Source organism: Alligator mississippiensis, chromosome 1 (genome assembly GCF_030867095.1).
Source record: "Alligator mississippiensis isolate rAllMis1 chromosome 1, rAllMis1, whole genome shotgun sequence".
Lineage (NCBI taxonomy): Eukaryota > Metazoa > Chordata > Crocodylia > Alligatoridae > Alligator > Alligator mississippiensis.
Window position 1 is genome coordinate 321,710,774 of NC_081824.1, and position 22,635 is coordinate 321,733,408.

The 22,635-nt window shown below is 42.3% G+C and overlaps 1 protein-coding gene across 1 annotated transcript in view; it reads right to left on the reverse strand.

Moving 5' to 3' along the window:
• SYAP1 (synapse associated protein 1) overlaps positions 1-22,635 on the reverse strand; it is a 33,080-nt gene that overhangs the window by 4,348 nt on the left and 6,097 nt on the right. The window contains exons 2-6 of the mRNA XM_019495119.2: positions 15,801-15,919; positions 10,619-10,685; positions 9,121-9,194; positions 7,681-7,820; positions 4,735-4,880 (exon numbers count right to left, since the gene is read on the reverse strand). Coding sequence (XP_019350664.1) covers positions 4,735-4,880; positions 7,681-7,820; positions 9,121-9,194; positions 10,619-10,685; positions 15,801-15,919 — 546 coding nt within the window. The remainder of the gene's footprint in view (positions 1-4,734; positions 4,881-7,680; positions 7,821-9,120; positions 9,195-10,618; positions 10,686-15,800; positions 15,920-22,635) is intronic.

Below are 22,635 nucleotides of genomic sequence, written 5' to 3' on the forward strand. Positions count from 1 at the left end.
TGCATTGTGTTAACAGGCTCCATCAATTGAAATCAGTTCCAATATGTCAAGTAAAGGTGGAGACTGGCTCCTACAACCCAGTACCTTCCTGGGACATCACCACCATAAAAGAAAATGCTTCCAAACTCATACATCTTGTTACAAGACCTCATGCCCAGAAATTACTCAATTATTTTGCTGTGCAGGTTCTCTTGATTCATCTTTGTTAGGAAAAAAAAAATCAGTTTTCACTGAAAAACTGAAATTGAGAAATTCTTTGATTCTCTACAAGTAAAACAATTTGGAACCATTGCAGCTCCCAAGAAAGAGATGGAAACAAAACTAGAGGAGATGAACTGACAGAGTTGACTTGGGGGAGAAATTGTTTGCTGGGTTATACCAGGAAGGAACACCCTCTGGAACCAGATGACTAGTTTGGCATCAGATGGAAAACACTTTGCAGTCTACAGAATGATGCCTAACTCCTGAAAGTCCCGCTAGGAGGCCCCTTTATTTAACACTTGCTGAAAGAACTTTGACCAACAGATGACAGAACAGAGGATACATTTTCATCTCTAGGGGCAGTGTTAAGATTTGTTCATAGAAATTTGAGATTTTAGCAACGTGCAGTGTACCTTGCCTTCCACAAACTTCTGAATAAAGGATTCTCTATCAAATAATAGTCCTTTAAGTAGCAGACTACTAAATACCCTAGCAGCCAGAATTACCTGCGAAAAGCATAGTGAGGAGAGGCAGCAGAAGTCTGAGACTGGTGAGCTCCTCAGAAAATAATGTTACATTGGTTGTTATACATTATTTCATTTGCAACAGCACTCGGACTCCAGCCAAAATTGGGATCTTCAATGTGTTAGTTACTATAAAAGCCTAAGCTGACAGATTGTAAACTTTTGGGTGGCATCTAAGATGCTTAAATTTAACTTGGCAAAAGGAAGTCTTTGTTTAATGTCAGAATTCTCTTTTCAAGGCCCAATCACACAGCTATGTTAGTAGCAACTGTTCATTTCTTGAAACTGGCTTACTGAAGCAGTAGGGGGTAGAAACTGAAAAAAAAAAATTGTTATGTTTTCAACCTTTTTTACAAGAGAAGTGAAACCCAACAACCAAGACCCTAAGACAGACACAACCCCCCCCCCCCCCCCAAAGGTTATATTTGGCTACGCTAAGGGGGAAAATCTCTAAACTTTGTATAATTTAAACAATTAAAAAAGCAGTAGTAGTATTATAGTATCAGCTATGACATCCCAACCAAGATTTCTGCCCCCTTTCCACACACAGTGCTAGGCATTGTTAAACAGAGCGAAAGAATCTCTGCCCTTTAGTGCTTACAAAATTATTTAAGACAAAACATAGCAGACAGATGTGATGAACTAATCAGAAGGAAAAAAGATAAATAAGACCAAGGGAACAGCGGTGAGAATCTGTATTTACAGAGGCCACATAGGTGCAAAGCTAGATGTTCCTAAGATGGTGACCTATCTTTAAGTAAAACTATAAACTAAAACAAACACTCATACAACAACCTTCCTCCCCCCACCAAAAAACACAACCCAGTGAAAACTGGAAGCCTCTATCAGATTGTCTTCCTGGTTGTTATCAGTTCACATTTTTTCCAGAGTAGAATGGGATCCTGAGGAAGGATGAGGGAAACAGTGGCTTAATCAACCAATTCAAGGGGGTTATGTAGAATAAAGCACAAAGGTGCCTGTAAGAAAAACACAGATGGAAAATGGAGGTAGTCCTCTTGGTGGAATGGAGAAACAATGTGATGAGACACAAGAATGGAAGACAAGGAATATGTTAGGCTAGAGTAGGTAAAGCAGGGGCAGGCAATTATTTTGGGCAGACGGCCACTTACTGAGTTTTGGCAAGCCATTGAGGGCTGCATGAGAGGCAGCCCAGGGCAGATTAATATTAATTTTCTAAATTTTTTAGGGGCCCCGCAGGCCGAACAGAATGGCCTGGTGGGCTGCATCTGGCCCCTGGGCCACATTTTGCCCACCCCGATGTGGAGTGTGTTAAAAAGATAAAGATGAAAACAATTTGATACAGCTGTGAAAGTTACCGAATGACATTCAAAATGATGGAACAAGACAATGATCTTAGTAACTACATTTGAAGGGAGCCAAAATGGGAAAGGCCCTAGAGAACAGTTTTAGTGCAATAGAAGAAAAGGAATATTAATGTAAATAGCAACAGCAACAGTAATACTGTTACTCCAGTTACAAATCTGATAAGCTGGAGAGTGACATTATCAACAATGGAGAAAAATAGAACAAAGAAAGAAAAGAGCAGGGAGTCACAATTTGGACCAAATTAAATTTAAATTGATGGCACAATGTCCAGGAAGAGAGGTCAGATTCACATTGAGATACAGAATTAAGCAATGTTGGAGAGCAGATTTATGAGTCATTAGCAAAAAAAGTGGTGGCTGCAGCCACTGAGCAGATGAGAGTGAGTGTAGACAGGCAACAGGAGGCAGCAAAGGACTGAGATTTCTGACACAGCAGAAAGAGTAGAAGAGAACAGAATGCACTGCTGAAACAGAAAAGGCAGTTCACAAAGCAGGGGGAACAGAGTTCTGAAAACCAGAGATGTAGATTCAAGAAAGTAATGATCAATGAATAGAAAACAGTTGAGATCAAAGAGAGTAAGTATGAAAAAGGAGCCCTGAATATTAGTCAAAACTGGTCACTAGTGACTTGGCGAGTGTAGTTCTAAGGTAAACAGAGAGGGTGGAAAACAGATCACAAGGAGACTCAAAGATGGAGATGTAAGACAGGAACTTGAGGCAGTGGTTGTAGATGAGTGATTCACACACAACAAGGGTGCCACAGATTCACAGATGTAGGGTTGGAGGGGACCTGAGCAGATCATCAAGTCTGTTCCCCTGCCCTGGGCAGGAATGAATACTGGGCTCATATGACCCCTAGTAAGTTTAAGTTCATATGACCCCAGCTAGGTAGTTATCAAGCCTCTTTTTAAAGACCTCTAAGGTAGGAGCCAGCAGCACTTCCCTTGGAAGCTGGTTCCAGATCCTGGCCACCCTGACTGTGAAGTACTTCCTCCTGATGTCTAGCCTGAACCTACTCTCAATCAACTTGTGGCCATTATTCCTTGTTACTCTGGGAGGCATTCAGGGGAACAGGGTCTCATCCATTCCCCTCTGGTCCCCCCGGTAAGTTTATAGACAGCCACCAGGTCCCCTCTCAGCCTTTTCTTGTGAAGACTGAACAGGTTCAGGTCCTGTAGACTCTCCTCGTAGGGCCTGCCCTGCCGCCCCCTGATCATGCAAGTGGCCCTCCTCTGGACCCTCTCGATGCTGGCCACATCCCCCCTGAAGTGCGGTGCCCAGAACTGGATGCAGTACTCCAACTGCAGCCTGACCAGTGCCGCAAAGAGGGGGAGGATCACCTCCTTGGACCTGCTCGTGATGCATCTATGGATGCATGACAAGGTGCGGGTAGTTTTGCTGACCGCGTCCTCACATTGGTGGCCCATGTTCATTTTAGAATTGATAATGATTCCAAGATCTCTTTCTGCCACTGTGCTTTCAAGAAGGGAGTTCCTCAGCCTATAGGTATGCTGCTGGTTCTTCCTGCCCAAGTGCAGTACCCTGCACTTGTCAGTATTGAATCCCATCCGATTCACATTCGCCCACCCCTGTAACCTGTCCAGGTCCAGTTGTATCCTGTCCCTCCCTTCTAGCGTGCCCACCTTGCCCCAAATCTTGGTGTCGTCAGCAAATTTGAACAGGGTGCTTTTCACCCCCTTGTCCAAGTCTTTGATAAAGAAATTGAACAGTATGGGGCTGAGGACTGAGCCCTGGGGGATTCCACTGCCCACATCCCTCCAGGTCGAACATGACCTGTCCACCAGCACTCTCTGGGTGCGGCCCCCTAGCCAATTTGCGACCCATCTGACTGTGTAGGCATCAATGCCACAGTCACCTAGCTTTTTAATGAGAATGGGGTGGGAGACGGTGTCAAATGCCTTGCTGAAGTCCAGAAAGACTACATCCACCACGATACCTGCGTCCAATGCTTTTGTGACCTGATCGTAGAAGGCTATCAGGTTGGTCTGACAGGACCTGCCCTTAAATGAACCCATGCTGGTTGCCCTTGAGCATCCTCCCCCCTGCTGGTCCCTCCCAGATGTGCTCCTGGATAATTTTTTCAAAGAGCTTCCCCGGGACTGAAGTAAGACTATTCTTCTAAGGGTGCTGCAGGGTTCTGCACAAAAAACCACACTGTTAGATGTGCAAGCACCTACACATGGTTCACAAGGTAAACCTTGAAATTTCAAATAGGAATCCACAGTGTCAAAAAAATTCTGACCTGCTGTGGTCTTTCTGAGTTCTCTGTAGCAGAAAAATTGCTCTATTATTTTTCTGTAGTTAAGAAATGAATGAAAGCTACGACCTGGTATTTTCTGAGGAGTGCCTTGAGTCTAAAAAGGTTGAGAATTACTGTTTTAGACAGTATGCACAATGAATAGGGAGCCAAATAGGAGAAAGGTAGAGAGAGATTCAGGTGCGCATTAAAGAAACCTGAAGAGGGACCTATTTCAGAAACTATATATTTTTCTTTTTCAAGAAGCTCCCTTTAAATGGTACACGTAAGTTCTCCAAATAAAAAAGGATTTGTGGTAATTTGATGTATACAGATAAATGTGACAAAAAAAAGTTATATTGTTTTCAATAATCCAGTTACTGAGTTGAACAAATACTTTCTGTACCTGTGAGTTGTCCAACCTCTTCTCTGCTATTGTTCTCTTCCTTTCCTACTGCTTGTTGCTGAGCAGCCAGGGCAGTGAGCTGTGCAGACTGTTTAATTAGGGAGACCCGATAGAAATAGTTTCTCCAAAACACGTCCTCTTTTATACTGTAGAGAAACAAACATAAGTTTTGATACTTTTTTTTGCAGTTAGCATGAAGATTCACTTTACCAGCTGCTGCTGAAACAGTCAAAGTCAAAACTACAGATGGTTGGGGAAAGAAGCATAAGGTTCTACATTTTCATTTTCTCCATTGCATGGAGTATCTGAAGTACAATCTTAACTATGACTATCTGACAGCACACACAAAACTTAGAAATATCTACAGTTATAATGATGTTCTTTCCTTAAGTTACTGCTCGATATTCATCACTTAATCTCAGTTTGACATAAATTTCTTTAAGATTAGCTCAATAACATGCAGATAGGCATCATTATCTTGGAAGGCTCCCACTGCTCTGTTCTACTTTTCAGCAGACGAAAAACAAATAAAAAAAATAAATGTGACCACTGATGTTGGCTCAGCTTCTCTAAGAATTTCACCCCTTTGTTGTCAGGTAATGACAACTTTGTTTGATTCTGGCAACCGTGGACCTTTATCAGATTTGTGAAAGGCAGCAAACCTAAGATACAGAGAACAGCATTTGCTCACCTCTTCTCTGAACAGGTGCTGCACAAGTAGAAATGTTACTCTCATGGTTTTTCCTGCTTGGTGCTTTTACACGACAAAGTCAAGAATTGTTTACAGGGTAAACTGCAATATGCAGCATTTCTAAATCGTATCAGTTAAATAAAGGCAGTCTTTAGCTAAAGGTCCAGTTCTACATGTATTACTAAAGTTAAAGGGCCTTGTAAAAACAAGATTGCACACAGATGGCTATTTAAGACATGATGCGATTTGAATATGTGCCACTGAGCAGAACATTTTGTGTAAGATGCTTTAAAAATTGAAACAAAACAAAATCCAGTGGGGAAAAAATATCATGCTGTACAGTCCAGCCCCAAGAACTGAGAAGGTTTGTGTATTAGAGGTGGAGTGAATAGACCCACTTATAATTAACGTTGTTCAGCTTATCCTCCTTTCAGCCTGTTTGCAGTTGTTTATATTCTATAACACTCTGACTGGTTGGATTCAAATTTCCATGGACTATCTGCTTCATGCTGAACTCTTCTAAATTCCTAGTCTAAAAGATTCATCTGCTTTTTAAGAGTGAGGTTAAGGAAGAATACTTTGTGCAATGTCAAAAAATTATTAAAATTGATTTAATGAGTAACTTTGGGGCTCCCCTGCCAAGCCATGGAGCAGGACTAGAAATCTGGACAGATTCCTGCGGCCTAAATCCACATTTGGACAAGTTAAGCTTAAAAAAAAAAAAATCACAAATTACATATGCTCAATATGATTGGACTTGAACAGGTTAGAAGGAATCAAGTCTGGGAAGGAACAGGAAGAAAGGCCTGTGCACAGTGAAGTTAATGTCTCCCCGCTCCAAGCTTAGAATGCAACCCAAGATTCTTCAGTCTCACTATTCCCTTGCTGTCAGCAAATATCTGTGAAAGCACCTGAGAAAGCATGCCTCATCTCTGCCCAGTGCTGGTCTACAGTCAGGATAATAACCTACCATTGCTATCAGTTACTCTGTTAGCTAGAGACAGAGGTTTTGTGTGGCATATGTAAATCGAAAGTGTTCAAACCTTGCTGAGAAACCCTGTTGGTGTCTGTATTACAATATGTGACAAAATCTGGGGGCAGGGCAGGGTGGAGAAGGGAAAGGGGCAGCTTGCTTTAAAAAAGTAATAATAATAATAATAATAATAATAATAGAAAAAATGTAAACACAAAATATCTACGTTAAAAGAGCATTAATGTTGCTAAGCCAAAAATTGAAAAGCTAGGAAGTGCCAGAATTGCGTTTGCCTATACAACCTTAATTCAGCTCTCTTGCACATATGCAATTGACAATTTTTATTTACATGACCACTTACTGTTTTTTCCACAGACCTTATTCATTCAGTGCACAGGTGGAATGATGATCTGGGGATGAAGGAGTTATAAAGTGAAGGAGACTGTTGTCTATAGGATCCCTGCCTCATTTGTTGTAGAAGCTGGAAGATGTGTAATGAACTTGCAGGAAAATGAAGGATGGTTTCATATTTAAGGCAGTTGACTGGGCCATGAGAAAGTGGATTCAGTTCCTTTTTCTGCTAGAGGTCCTGGTCCTATGTGATGTCAGACAAGTCACTCAAGCCAAACTTTTCTTATATAGTTACTACCTGTGTATTCCTTTGCCGAGTGCAACCTTACATTTCTGGCATTTTGTAACTTTTGAGTGCTTGATTTAGCAACATTAATAAATATGCTTTTAACATTTTGTGTTTAGTTACTTATAAATAATTCAATACAAATTAGGAATGTCACAAAAAACGTATCAGAAGTGTCCACTGTCTATTAATAAGAACTATTCCTACAAACTGAACTTAATTTTATAGAAAAGTAAAAGGTTATTCAAAGTAGCAAATTGATAAGAAGTCATCGTAGAGCTTTGAGGAAATTTAAACTGAAGAGATCTACTTCATCTATTCAAGCAGCTACCTTAAAAATGGTTATAACAACTTCAGACAAATGGGCATAATTTTTCTGACTCAATTTTTTAAAAAAGGGTTTATAATACAAGAATTTGTTATTTATGGTGTGAATAATGCATACTTATACTAAATCCCAAAAGTCTGCATATTCAGGATTAACTGTATATACTCTTAATTTAATGAACATTGCACACGCAGTAGAGAAAAGGAAAAACAGTGGAAGGAGGTGGAGAGGAAAGATGAACAATTTAGAAAAGTTAAATTAAAATAGGCAAATGTGACGTGTTACATAGTTCACAAATATCAGCAGAAATTACTTACTGTTTAGGAACAAGATCAAATCTCATTCTGTTCAGAAGCTCATCTTCTTGCAGCATTACCAAGGCGACAGGATACATCTGATCAAAGTCAAAATTAAACTGAACACCTGCTGGAGGGTCTCGCAGAAAGTTCCGCTTGTCCTTTGAAAAAAACAGAGACGTTTTTAACAGATGAATGGTATCATGTTCAACAAATACTACTACTACATCTCATTCAACATAAATTTGAATGCCAGTGGCATAAAACTGTCCATAAAAGATAAAAACATGTTACAGGATAAACTTTTATCTGTTTTTGCTCAGAAACTGCTTTAGGCACTGTGGCAGAAGGCCACCTCTGTTTCTCCCCCCAAAACTCTGCTCTGTGACAATTTGGCTAGGATGGGACCAGCAGAGGATACACACCTTACCTTATCTCTTTAGGTAACCCGAGCTGGATACATTTCTGAGGGAGGGGGGAAACCTGCTCCCTCTGCCTACATGACTGGCATCAGATACTTGGGTGAGGGGCTTGGGCTCCCTGGGGAGCTAGGAACTGCCAGTCTGCCCAGCAACTAGTGATGCATTTCAAACTGGTTGGCTGACAGCCAACAGGTGCTGGCCTCCATTGGACCAGGTAAATGAGATTACAAGGGCTATATAAGTTAAGGACTGCCCAGGAGGAGGGGGCAGCAGCCACGAGGAAGACTCAGAGACAGAGAAGAGCTGAACCATCTCCACCTGCCTCTGGATGATACTTGTGAGTAAGCTACTTGAGATCTAACTAGATATACAGCTTGCAGTAACATGGATGCATGATCAAAGGCTACCCAGCCATGGGAGTTTGCTCTATGGGATTTCTCTGACATTGCTCTACCCTGTACCCTATTCCAACCCTACCCCTTGTAACCAATAAAGTTCTCCTTTGTATCTAGTGTGGGAGACTTACTGGGAGTGGGTCTAGATTATGCCTTGGGGTCCCCTTGGTTCGGCTGACTAAGGGAGACCACTACTTGTGCTTCTGACTGAGGGAAGCATCCTAAGTTCTTGAAGTGAATCAAGTACCCTCGAGGGCTACTAGGCCTGTGTTTCCCAGGGTGCACAGAGCCAGAATCAAGCCCAGCCCTGGGTGATGGCAGAGGAACTCCCAGGCTAGTGGGTGTGCTCCAGGAAGGGGGTTGGCCAGACGTGAGGCGCCCCCAGGGAGGCACTTGGAGCCTGGAAGGTGGCTGGGCACAGTGAGGTGGGTGGCTCAGTGCAGGAGCGCCTCCTACTGGTCCACCACAGGCACAACCTTATTTACAGTACTTCTGAACACAGCAGGTGGCCTGATGAACACTAATCTGTAGGTAAAGTTTGCATGTATATGCACACCATATCATTTATCAAAACGTAAGACTAAACTTTCTGTAAGTAAGTAAAATCAAACCAAAAGAAAACTTTGACACTACAAGAAACTTACTGCTGATAAGGCCAAAATTTGTTGTTGAATGATTTCTTCTTCATTGCTATCTACCCAAGGGGGTACTGCTGCTTCTGTTGTTAAGAGGAGAAATATAATTCAAGCTTAATTATACTTCAATATGAAAATGTTAAATTAACTAAGAGTAACATACAATGCCACAAGATAGAAAACTGTTTTAGAACTGGGTTTACATGGGTAGATTACTTCCATTTCTTTTTTAATTAAATTCATCTCAATATATAGGAGATGATGTCCAGAAATGGGTCTTTGTCTCATACACACGCGCACACAAAAGAATCTGCATTCTCTTTTTTTTTTTTGTTGCTGTCATTTTTCAATCAGATTTTGTTTTAGTTCTAAAATGTTCTGACCAGGTCTGCCACAATTCATTCACAGAAGCACTGTGTTGTACAACTGGTTGAACTATTTGGAAAAAACTGCAAGTGGTTTAAACTGGCTTGGGTTTCATATTTTGGAATACTTTACTAGGGACTCCATTTCAAACGCTCAAAATTTCACCAATTTTTTGCTATGGGGAAAGAAAAATGTTAAATTAATGAAAACAAGAAGGGGATGCTATTTAAGTGCTTATAGATATATTACAATTTTTTTATAACATTTGATTCTGTAGTCCAAGAATAAGTGAAGAAGGTATACTCTACTACTCATACCCAAAGCAGAGACTACATCTCTTCATTGTGAATAGAACTATATATTAATAGTTGAAAAGTATATGATACATTTTACCACGATTCATTTATAAACATCTACATATTCTAGGTTAAAATAGAATCAATAATTATGTCAAACTTGAACAAACTTTTCTATTCAAGTAATGCTTTAAAAAGTTAGAGAATAACAACCTAAATATAAAGAAGAAACAACTGTTGCTTCTCTTAGTCACAAGCAGACCCACTGATGTCAATGCACATGGCTGGGAAAGCCAAGCAGGATTGCATTCATGTTACTTATGAAATAATGACCTGTAATTAATTATTCCTTGCATCACAAGTTTAGCACCTCCCTTGAGGAGTTAAGGAAATGCTATCAGGGTACTGTCAACCTATGTTTTTTGTTCCATTTATTAACATGTTATTCCAGTGGTACAGCTTGGGTAACAGTCATCTAGTGTTTCTGTCTCCACTTTATAGAATTACTCACAGGAAATCAGCCCTACAACTACATGAATTTTAGAGTAGTATATTTCTGATGAACTTAATAGAAAATGCATGCCAGGTTAGCTGTGTAGTGTTAACTTGTTTCAGCTTATGTCAACAACAATCAATTAATCTCATCCCAAGAGTCACTTAATTCAATCTTGTCATACCAGTATGGTGAATTAAACATTATTTCCATATGCCATTTTTTCTGTTCAATGCATTAGGCTTAGACTGAGGTCAATTATGCACCTCTTAGCTAAATGTGATCAAATTCAGACATAAGTTACTTTTGCTTAGACAAATGCCCTACACATTTAATAACAGATATTCAATACCTGACTTTTTTGTGTGTTGTTCTTGGACAAATTTCTCTTGCTCCTTCTGAAAGTCTCCAATAATTGTCTACAAAAAATATATATATATTTTATATATATAAATAATTATCCTTGACAAAGCAAATGAAAACTATTAGTGTTCTAATGTTCAGTGAAAAACATTTTAAATAACTCTCAAAATGACATTTAATACTTGAAACCTTATTCATTCGCAAGTTCAGCAAGAAGAGGCTGCCCATTAATTTTACATAGATCTATCAAACTCAGTTTTGTCTTAAAGAGCTTAAATTTCTATCCATGAAAGTTCATAAATGAGATTCAAGCGTGATTCATGCTCTGTAGTACATACTTGACAATAAAAGACATAAGGTTCAGTCCACTTGGTTTGCTGATGACAAGATCAAGACGTAAATTTCTCATAGATCAGAAGTGCAAACTTTGACAGAGGATATCCCATGTTAGAAGTATTAAAAATACAAAGACAAATAGGTGAAGTCTGAAAAATCTGAGCTGTTAATATGATGTGGCTTATCAGTGAGGTTTTTAGACAGAGAACAGATTACCAAAGAATGTGAAGTAAATTCTCCATTAATTAGCATCTTAATTTGAGGTCAAACACCTGTTAAGAATATGCATTCTACATCAACTGCCAATACTTAGGCTTGATACTTAGCCCTGGTAAAAGAAATTCTACGGCCAGTTATTCAGGTAGATCCTAGAAGTCCCTTCTAGCCTTAAATTTATTAAACTAAATATAAAAAATTCGTATGTACATATGCTCAAAAGGGAGAATTTTGGATGCTGCGGAATTACTTTTAGCTGTCCTATGAAACAAAGTCAGATGCTTCTTCAGAAGCAAAGCCTATGTAGAAGAGGCACTAGACATGAATACAAGACTTTTCCTGCAAACCAAAAGCATTATTTGTGCCTAAACACACAATGCGTGAATAGCTTAAAGTCATACAAAGGATCTCCTACTTTCTCTCATCTCCCTGCTTTTGCATTTGAAACCATTTCTTACTGCTTTCTGTCCACATGGTAGATCAAAACATTTTCCACACGGCACTTCCACACAGTGCCTAAAACTGCCATTTTAAGAAAGTTCTACAACTGGGTTTATGCACAATTAAATGCCTCAAATATTTTTCATGGCCTAGCCTATATCCAGCTCAGCTGTTCTAGTCAGCAACTGAAACTTCTTCATTCCAGATAAGTGATTCTGACTCTGGCATCCTTATATAACAGGGGTGTCCAACCTTTTTGAATGTGGGGCTGGATCACAAACTTTTTATCACCTAGTGGGCCGGTGAGCCATATTCAAAGACCTCACAGGAAGTGCTATCACATCAGGAAGTGATGTCACGTGACCTTTGACACTAATGAAGTTGCAGGAAGTGACAATGAAATGGGTCTACATAACCAGTTCAAAACTCCCCCTCTATAGCATCCACCTCTGCCACTGTTTGGGACAGGATACTGAGGTAGATGGACCATGGGGCTGACCAAGCATGGCACTTTTTATACTCTTATGTTCAGAAGCTCTTATGTTCTTTGGCTGAGCTTCCAAACTATGGCTGAGATTTGCAAAAAGGAGTAGATAGGCATGTTACAAAGTTGCCATAAACGATTTGGAGCCCTCTAAATCCCATTCATTTTAATGGAAGTTGGCCTTTTGATTCAGCTTTGAAAATCTCAGCCCAAGGTGCCAACCAAATAAGTCAAAACATATTTTACATTTCTATGTAGTGCATCTATGTGGGGCTCTCCAAGCATTTTACAAACATGAAATGAACCTCAGGATGAGCCCAGCTGGAGGAGCAGGGGCTCAGCTGCACTTTCCCCCTACCTGCGCTGGTCACTCCCAAGCAGCACACGGCTCCGCTGCCACTTCTGCTGGCTGGTACTGACCCAGGTGGGTCTGTCCCATCCGGAGCAGCACGTAGCTGAAGCTGGCTTCCCACATGCTACTGGGGACGGGAGGAGCCCAGCCGGGTCAGCACCAGCCAGCAGAAGTAGCAGCGGAGCCATGTGCCGCTCGGGACTGACGGGCGCAGGCAAGGGGAAAATGCAGCTGAGCCCCTACTGCTCCGGCTGGGCTCATCCCATCCCAAGTGGCGCATGGCTCCACCGTCGCTTCTGCTGGCTGGTGCCGACCCAGCTGGGCTCCTCCCGTTCCCAGTAGCATGTGGGAAGCCAGCTTCAGCTGCATGCCGCTTTTCCTGGCCGGTGCTGACCCAGCTGGGTCCGTCCCATCTGGAGCAGCATGCGGCTGAAGCCAGGTTCCCACGAGCTGGTGGGGACGAGAGGAGCCCGACCCGGTCTACATCAGCCAGCAGAAGCAGCGACGGAGCCGTGTGCTGCTCGGGACGGGATGAGCCCGGCTGGAGCGGCAGGGGATCAGCTACATTTTTCCCCTGCCTGCACTGGTCAGTCCCGAGCAGCACATGGCTCCACCGCCGCTTCTGCTGGCTGGTGCCGACCCGGCCAGGCTCCTCCCGGCCCCAGCAGCACGTGGGAAGCCAGCTTCAGTTGCATGCTGCTCCAGATGGGACAGAGCTGCCGAGGTCAGCACCAGCCAGCAGAGGCGGCGGGGGAGCCGTGTGCTGCTTGGGACTGACCAGCGCAGGTAGGGGGAAAGTGCAGCTGAGCCCCTGCTGCTCCGGCTGGGCTCATCCTGTCCCGAGTGGCACATGGCTACTCCTCTTCCCACACGCATTGCGTCGGCAATGTCAAGCTGATGCGGTGTGTGTGGGAACCCTGTCCCTTCCCCAGCCCTTCAGCAGCCATTAGGAAGCTGCTGAGGGGCTGGGGGAGGGACAAGTGGTGGGAACGAAAGTAAACAGTGTTTACTTTCATTTCCAGTCGCAGCACCGCGGGCCACAGAAAATGGCTTGGCGGGCCACATGTTGGACAAGCCTGTTATTTAATAAGAAGAAGCATGTTTTGCATTCAAGTGATACCATACTTTTCTAATGGCAGACAGTCTCAGAGAAATCACTGACAGTCTACAATTAACGCAAAAATAATTTATTCCCCAAATTATTAAAGCTCTCTATGAACAGAGACAAGCTTACAAAAAGCAATACAATACGATACGATGAAAAATATTATTATTATCATTTAGACTATTATTATATATTACTCAACTACAAATGACCAAAATACTGAAATAAGGAAAAGGAAGCATGATTCTATACCCCAAAGACAAGCTACATTAATAGAAAAAGTGCTACATGTACAGCACACTACCTAATGTAGAAGGATTCTGTTTGCAATTTAGCTGGGTCTGAACACCTGAACTGGCAGCCTGGAGCAGGAGGAAGTTAGCTGGTTCAGTTGTAGAGGGGCCATGAGCAAGATCTGAGACCCAATGCTGCTGACAGCCACAGGAAATTCAAAGTTAGAATGGACACTGACAAGGAGAGCAAAGCGTGATGTCACTCACTGTGTGCGTCTACTTGAGATGCTTTATTACTGCGCAGCAAATTAGCCTGCTGTGCAAAGCATCACTGTGTACACGTGCATGGCAATTAGGGTGCAGCAGGCTAATTTACTGCACTTAAACACACGTGTAGATGGTGACACTGGCATTAGTTTATTCTGGCTCAAACTGAACCAGAGTATATTGAATTGCATTAAATCCATGTGTAGACATGCCCACAGGGTATTAATCTGCTTTGTACTGTTGCCCATAAGCCACCTTTGCTCCACCTGTCAGCATATGGTAGTCAAAGCAGAACGCAGCACTCCAGGCAAAGCTTCAACAATACTGAACAGACAGGAAAGATATTAGTATTTTTTACAAGAGCATCACATCACTGACTTATACAATTTGTGGTCCACTATGTTCCCTATATCTTTTTGTACAGTAGCACCACCTAGTCAGCCATTCTACGTTTTGCATACAATTCTTCCTTAAATACAGCATTTTACAGCTATCTTTATTAAATCTCATTTCACTAATTTTAGATCATTTCTCAAATTTAAAAGATATTCTTGAGTTCTAATCCTGTCCATAATGGTTACATGTCCTTCCATCTTGGAATTATCTTCAGATTTTAAGTACATTCTTTATGTGGTCAAAGCCAATAAATGAATATAAATAGTGAATGATACCACACCAGAACAGATCTTCAAGAGACCCCGTTGCATAAGTCCTGCCCATCTGAAATCAAAGCATTGTTTGGAAACAAACAAGGAAAACCCCCCAGAAGCCTCTTGAGAATCAATCAGTTGCGCATCCAGCTTACAGCAATTTTATTTGGACCCTATTTTCTGTGTTTGCTCATACGCATGTCATATATGACTGTGTCATAAACCTTACTAAGGTGAAGCTATATCATCACTACTGCTTTCTCCTATCTACCAGGCCAGCAACCCTGTGAAAAAGGAAGTTCCATCTTAATGGGCTATCATCAGGGTGTGCTACAAAAAAGTGCATAGGACAATTTTGTCTTTAGAGATGGGTATGAATACTGTGTGGCAAATAAGGCCAAGGCCCATGCCCTGAACAGCGAGGAGAAGAAAAATATTGAGCTGTTGCTTATTAAATGAGCACCATTTAGTACCGTGCTTTTCAAACTGTATTCCACAGAACCCTGTGGTTCTGCAGTAGGTCATCGAGGCTCCACAAAAAGACTGGAGGTTATGGGAGTGGGCTGGGAGAGCGGTTCACTGCCAAAGCTGGGCTGGGTCACCAGGCTCCATGTCAGTCTTTAGGGTAGGGGGTTTGCAGCAGGAGGCATATGAAAGGGTTCCATGTATTTAGGAATTCTGAACCCACTGATCTAGTAAATCTTTGATGTAGCTTTTTTGTGCGACCCACCTCCCAGCCAAAAAACCGTGTTCTTCATGTTTTTAATAATTAGTTTGTTTTACTAGAAATGTTTATTGTTTGTTGGCTAACAGCTAAGGTTGCTCTCAAGTGATTACATTTTTATGTAAGGGATTTCGTTAACATTTTCACTTGAAAATATGTACTCTGTCTGAAAACTTTAGTCAGATAATTAAAGTTTTATTTATTCATTCATTCAACTATTCAAGAAACAAGATATTTTAAAAAACGTTTTTTAAATATAATTTTACAGGCTCAGATTCTTCTACAGATGCTGACATACAGCAGCAGCAGAGGTACAAGTAGGTATATTACAGACTGATTTCACAAAAGACAGAAAAGGCATACCTTATCGATGATGCTATCGATTTTCCCTTCTTCCACAGACTTCTTTATAGTCTGTGCTGTTTCAGCAACTGATTCAGATATCTTCTTTGTAGCAGCAGTGGCAAAATTGAAGAGATAACCTTTCACAAATAAGTAGAGATTACAGATGTAAATATTTCTTTACATCTAGTTCTCTACTGACAATCTTTTCTCTCCTATATTTATAGATCCTTAATCTGAAAACTCTACTCTGAATACAAACTCCAAAACAAAATCATTTACATCAGCTTCTTAGCCCGAGATAAAACCTCCCGTGTACTACCCTTATTTTTTTCAATGAGGGATAAGCTACCACACTTATCATTCATTTCCCATGCGCATGGGTGAATCAGGATTTCAGAAAGGAGGGTGCAGGAACTGTGACTTCTGCTGCAGCGATGACAGGAGCTGCATCCTGGATTCCAGACTCCCTCCATACACCAGGGTGGGCAGACCATGTGGCAGGAGCACCAGCCAGGGATTTTTAAGTCCTTCAAGCAAGAAAGTATCTTCCCTCCCCTGTTGCTTACCCCACGTGCAGCAGCAGGTTCCCTCTCCTCTGCCAAATGCCACTGCTCCTTTCTGCAGCTAAGCCAGGTATGGGGGGGGGGGGGAGCGAGCCTACAGAGCCACTTCTGTCCTGTTGCACCTGAGCTGCACTTGAAGCCAGGCTGAGGGATAGCAGCAGCAGCAGATGGGTTCCTTTTCCTCTTCCTGCTCCCAGGCTAGCAGGGAACACCTGGGGGACCAGACAAGGAGCAGGGGCCTGCCTGCCAGGCTGAACCTAGCTCCCAGAAGAGTGGGAGGGGGCAGGAGTGGCTCTGAAGCTCCATCCTACCCCCTTGGGCAGCTGGAGACAATGACAGCAGTGGGAAGGGAAGGGGGAAAACATGCTACTGAATGGGCGTGGGGGGGGAGACAATTTTACTTGCTTCAGGGACTTAAAAAAAAAAGTGTCCCTGGCCTGCTTCCCCCATGCCACGGTCTGAAAGTGGTACATGGACTGCAACACTGCACCCTCCCCCTCCCATCTGCCCCAATTGTGAGATGAGTGCATTTGCATAAGTAATTACTGAAAAAGTAGCCAAAATGCTGTCATACCCTGCCTGCATGTAGTAGGGCTGTGCGAAATTGCTGGCAGTTTCAACAGTTTCGACTCATTTCGAGCTCGAAACAGCAAAATCGAAACAAAACACAGAGCTTTGAAACAGCCTCGAAACGAAACGAGGCAAGTCAAAATGTTTTGAAAATTTCAAAATGTTTTGAGTTTCGAAGCTCAAGCGGGCTTGCCTGCAGGGAAACAGAAACTAAAGTAAGGAGAGGGATGGGGAAGGAGTGCTCTCATTATTGACCGTGTAGCTGGCCAGTGACTGTCATCCTTTCCTGAGGTCCCTTGCAATCCCAGTGCTCTGGGGAGGGATGGAAAAACTGGAAAGAAGGCAGCATTGTTTGAACTGCCTTGCTTTCTGCCTTGGTGTCAGTTGAGTGAGGGTGCACCTTCTCTCTCTCTCTCTCACACACACACACACACACACACACACACACACACACCCCCCCAAGTGTCACCCAACCATGTCACGAGTTTTGCCTGTCAGCAGCCAGAGATGCATGGCCCCAGAACACCTTGTACCTATCTCCTTGACAGCTGGCAGGCTTTGTGGCCTCAGCAGGGGCTAGCAGGCTTGCAGCTTTCACCCTGCTGCGCCTTAACACACACAGTGTCACCCATGTTACTAGTTTTGCTTGTCCGCAGCTTGAGGTGCAGTTTCCCCCAAACCCCTGCACCTATCTCCTTGAAACTTGGCAGGTTTTGTGGCCTCAGCAGGGGCTACCATCCCTGCAGTTTTGACCCAATGTGGCTTAACACATACACATGACATGAGTTTTGCTTTTAAGACTTTGAGGTGCAGCTTCCCTGAAACCTCTGCACCTAACTCCCTGAAACTTGGCAAGCTTCATGTCTTCAGAAGGGACTACCATTCCTTCAAGTTCCATCCATATCAAGCCAGAAATGACAAAGTTATTGGCTGTTTCAAGCTTCCCTATTATAGCTTATGGGTGCAATGTTGAGACAGTGTTGAAACAGCAAAACTGTTTTGACAAAACAGAACAGTGGTTTCAAATCAAAATGGAATTCAAAACGAAATACTCTTCTGTCAAAACGCAAGTCGAAATGGAATGGTGCCGTTTCGCACAGCCCTAGCATGTAGTAGCCACCCTCATTCATGTGTCTACATTCTATGGGAGCTGGAATTCACGTGATTCTTTTTAATCTTCTGAAAAAATCTAAGTGATATATTAGAATATCATGAACAGTGATAATTAATGAATACATCTGATTTAGTGGTTGTTTAACATGTTGCTGAAGGAGAGAAAGAAGGCAAGAGAGAACTGTGTAGCAAAAACAGTAGGCCTGTATTGTTTTGGGTTTTTTTTTTTAACAGTCAGGTTATAGTGCTTGGCATGACTGGAATGAAATATAAGCTAGTAACTTTTGAAAGTATTAAGCAACAACTCCTTGATAAAGTATCCTGAAATGATGTTGGGTTGATTTATTTAGGCGCTACATAATTGCTTAAACTTAGATTAAGCAGTCCTGTTATTTAATTTGTGCTTCAGTAGATTTGAAGCCAATACTTAACTTAGAAAAAATAATCTTGGATCTAAACTAAGCATTCATATGAAACAGGTATAATTGATAGGATGATTAAAAATCAAAGGGACATATTTTCAGCACAGTAGGAAGAGACTAACACATTTCAATTACCACATTTTCTTTAACCCCCCCCCCCCAATAAAATATACACTTTGCTTTTGAAAGGCAGAATAAAGAAAATTATCCTTCCTTGAGAGCCTCTTTCAGGGTGTGGGGAAGTAATAGTGTCCATAGACAGCAGTTAGAGAGCTCTGCTTGCAGCAGGTGTAACTTTACTTTTGCACTCCTCTGGCAGAGGCTGAAGTGGCTGAAACTGCTGCTACCATATTTCCTTAATTATAACATACAGCCCAAATTCCAGCAGTTGAATTTTTTGGGGAAAGGTGTGCATTATATGCAAGAAAATAAGGTATTGCAGGAAGCTAGAGTTTAATTTTAACACTATGACTTTCCAGAACTATCAGCCCATCAGGTATTTTCACTCTTGCCTTTCACAAGACAGGCTGAGGCTTCTGAATTGAACCCTAACAGTTTTGAATTACTTTAACACTTTTAACATATCATATGCAAAACAGTTAGCTGCTTCATTTCCTCTGGCACACAAGTAATTAGGAACAATAACTATAGAGAACAAGAATCTCAAACAGATTATACTGACCACCCTAGACACTGTTTTGCCTCAACACACACAAAGCACTGAAAGCCTAAGGCAAATCTGATGCTAACACCAGAAAACAGATCACTCCAATTCCCAACTACAGGAAACTGGAAAAAAAATGAAGAAAACATAGGGTTATGGGTTTTTTTTACTAATAGAAATCATCAAGTCCTTCAGGAAAATGAAGCTGCCAAACACTCTCCCCAATGCAGGAGCTATCCAATCTTAAACTATACACCACTTGGTCAAAGATGTCCTCTCAACCCACTTCCCTATGCCTAAATACCTGACAGAACAGTGACAACTAAGCTTCAAAATGAGGTATCAGCCTTTGTCCCAAGTAGTTTGCCATGAGACTTTAAGCCATGATACACAGGAACTGCCAGGGACTTTCCTCTTAACTAAAGTATGGAGAAATAACCTAATGACAGATGTTTCTCATTTCTCTTTATGCATCCCTGGAAATTCTCAGACAGCATAATTATAGACAGGTGCAGTCTATGACTAAATAGACAGAAATCATGGATGAGCAATCTGTGTAACATCGCTGGATCTTTCTGTAGCCTTTAATATTGTCAGTCAAAATGTACCACTGGCCACAAAAATAAGATATGCCTGGAGCAGACAGCAAAGCACTACAACAGTTTCATGTATTCCTTTGACTGGTGCCAGAAAGTGCTAATTTGCAGCTATTTTTCCTTCAAAATCCTCACCTGTTAACTCCCACAGGGATCTATGCTGTCTTTCTCTTTAATATCTAGATCAGACAGGTTGGAAAGATAATGAGACACAAAACAACACCAGCAATACTCCACTTTTGTCATAGATACACCCACAATGTAAGTGTTGATACCTCAGAATTATTAAATAAGATTTAATCCATCTGAGCCAGAACTGATGACAGTTAGAATGGCAAAACATTTCAGAAGAATCGGCTGGGCCACTGTCTTCCTTTTTCCATCAAAGTCCCTTATCCCTCCAATTATTAGCAATAGTACAAAGCCTCAGTTTTCTTTCAGTTTGTAAAAAGAGTTGTTATTTATCCAGGGCTGAATCAGAGATTAATTCACTTTTCTGCCACTTACCAGCTTGCTAGGAAATGTTGCCCCTTTTTCATAGATTTCATAGACATTAGGGCTGGAAGGGACCTCGGAAGACCATTGAGTCCAGCCCCCTGCCCAAAAGGCAGGAAGTCAGCTGGGGTCATAGGATCCCAGCAAGATAAGCATCCAGTTTGCTCTTGAAGGTGTTCAATGTAGGCGCTTGAACCACCTCCGGTGGCAGGCTGTTCCAGACCTTGGGGGCTCAGACAGTAAAGAAATTCTTCCTTATGCCCAGCCTGAAACAGTCTTGTAGTAGTTTGTGACCATTCGACTTAGTCGTCATCCCTTGGGGCGCTCTGGTGAACAAACGTTCCCCCAGATACTGGTGGTCACCCCTGATAAACTTACAGGTGGCCATCAGATCACCCTTGAGCCTGCGCTTGCTTTTCCAGGCTAAGGAGCCCCAGGGCTCTCAGCCTGTCATCGTAGGGTCTGCTTCCCTGACCTCTGATCACGCGCGTGGCTCTTCTCTGGACTCTCTCAAGCTTCTCCACATCCTTTTTGAATTGTGGAGCCCAAAACTGGATGCAGTACTCCAGGTGTGGCCTCACCAAGGCCGAGTACAAGGGGAGAATGATGTCCCAGGATTTGCTTGAGAAGCATCTATGGATGCAAGCCAGCGTTTTGGTCGCTTTACTAGCCGCAGCATCGCACTGCAGGCTCATGTTCATCTTGTGGTCAATGATGACCCCCAAGTCTCTTCCATAGTCTTCCATAGTGCTAGCCAACACTAGGATATACATCTCTACTAAGAGCACTTTACTAATGTTAAGGAATACCAAAATACGATATGCTTAAATTGTCCCTAGCAGGCATGTAGCTATACCCACAGTTACTTTTGATAAGGGTATAGCAAAATCACAATCACGAGTCAAAGAAATTATATACCACTAAAAGGTTTGCAAGTATAAGTGTGTCTATAATAAGGATGTCTGTCTGAGAACATTGTTACATTAGTCACATCTCACACGTCTTCACACTCTTAATAAACATCACTGTGCAGAACACGTGAATGATAACATGGCCTTAGATTAGGGGTTGGCAACCCATAGCCCCCAAGCCAAATCCAGCCTGTGGTGGTGGGGATTAGTGGCATGTGGCAGTGGGGGCACTTTCTGTACTCTGTGCCATGCATTTATCTGTTGCATGCTCTGTGTGGCATCTCCTATGCAGCACCCAGCTGCCCTCCCAGCTCTGTGCTCAGGGCTGTTCTCTCACCGTACTACTACTGCCTGCACCTGCCTCACTACCAAATTTGGGGCTACCCCAGGGATGGGCAAAATGCGGTCCACCAGGCCATTCTATCTGGCCTGCAGGGCACCCCCCCAGATTTAGAAAATTAATATTTATCTGCTGCTGGCTGCCTGTCATGCGGCACTCAATGGCTTGCCAAAGTCAGTAAGCGGCCCTCCACCCGAAATAACTGCCTGCCCCTGGGGTACCCACTAGCACTGGCAAAAGAAATCAGCAGCAACTGGTGGTGATGTTAGGCAAAGACTGCATCTTCGAAGGACATGAGAGAGGCCCTTGCCACAGAGCAGAGAGGACAGGGATGCTGCCATCAGGATTGCCAGCCTACAGCAGCAGCCAGGTTGCAAGTGGGGCCTGCCACTCTTAAAGGTTGACAACTCCTGCCTTAGACAATGAGCTATGCATTCCTCTAGCCCAGGACTGGATTACTATAATTCGCTGAGAGCAGAAACAGACATCACCTTTGTGGCCCTACAAACTTTTTTATGGGGGTGCAAGGTGAAAGCAAACAGGCGTTTCAACACAAACATTCAAATTTGTGGCTGTGACAAAAGGTAGTATTAAATTGGGCCACTTTATTCAGTCCCACATCTATTTGCTCATAGCAAAACCCCCGCTTTTTGGGTTTTTTTATTTAAAAATACATTTCCTCCCCTTCCCCAACCATTTCTGACTTTTTCTCTCCCTCTCTATTCCCTATAAATAAGTAAGCTAAGATACAGGATAAGCTTTGGCATTTTATTTTGGTAGCAAGTTGTTTTTGTTTTATTTATTTATTTTCTTGTTCTTTTCAAATAAGTGCCCTGTTATGGATATCCACTGTTTTATATTGTATAATTAATATGTTTATATTGATTGTTACTGTTCTATATTACTGTTTTACTTATACAATGATTTAGGCCTACATATGTAAGCTAGCATAAGTCATGTCAAGTTTCCATTTTGTTTGTCAAGTCTCCATGTTGTGTCCCTATGCCCTTTTGTGCAAGTATGTTGTAACCCATGACTCATACCTACCAACCTGTAACTTGGTTCCTGAATGAATGGGGATGAATGGGGGTTCCTGAGAGACAATGGCAGTAGGTCTAAAAAAAGCTCCCTCTGAATGACCAAACCATCAGCACCAATACCTGGACCAGTGACCCAGCC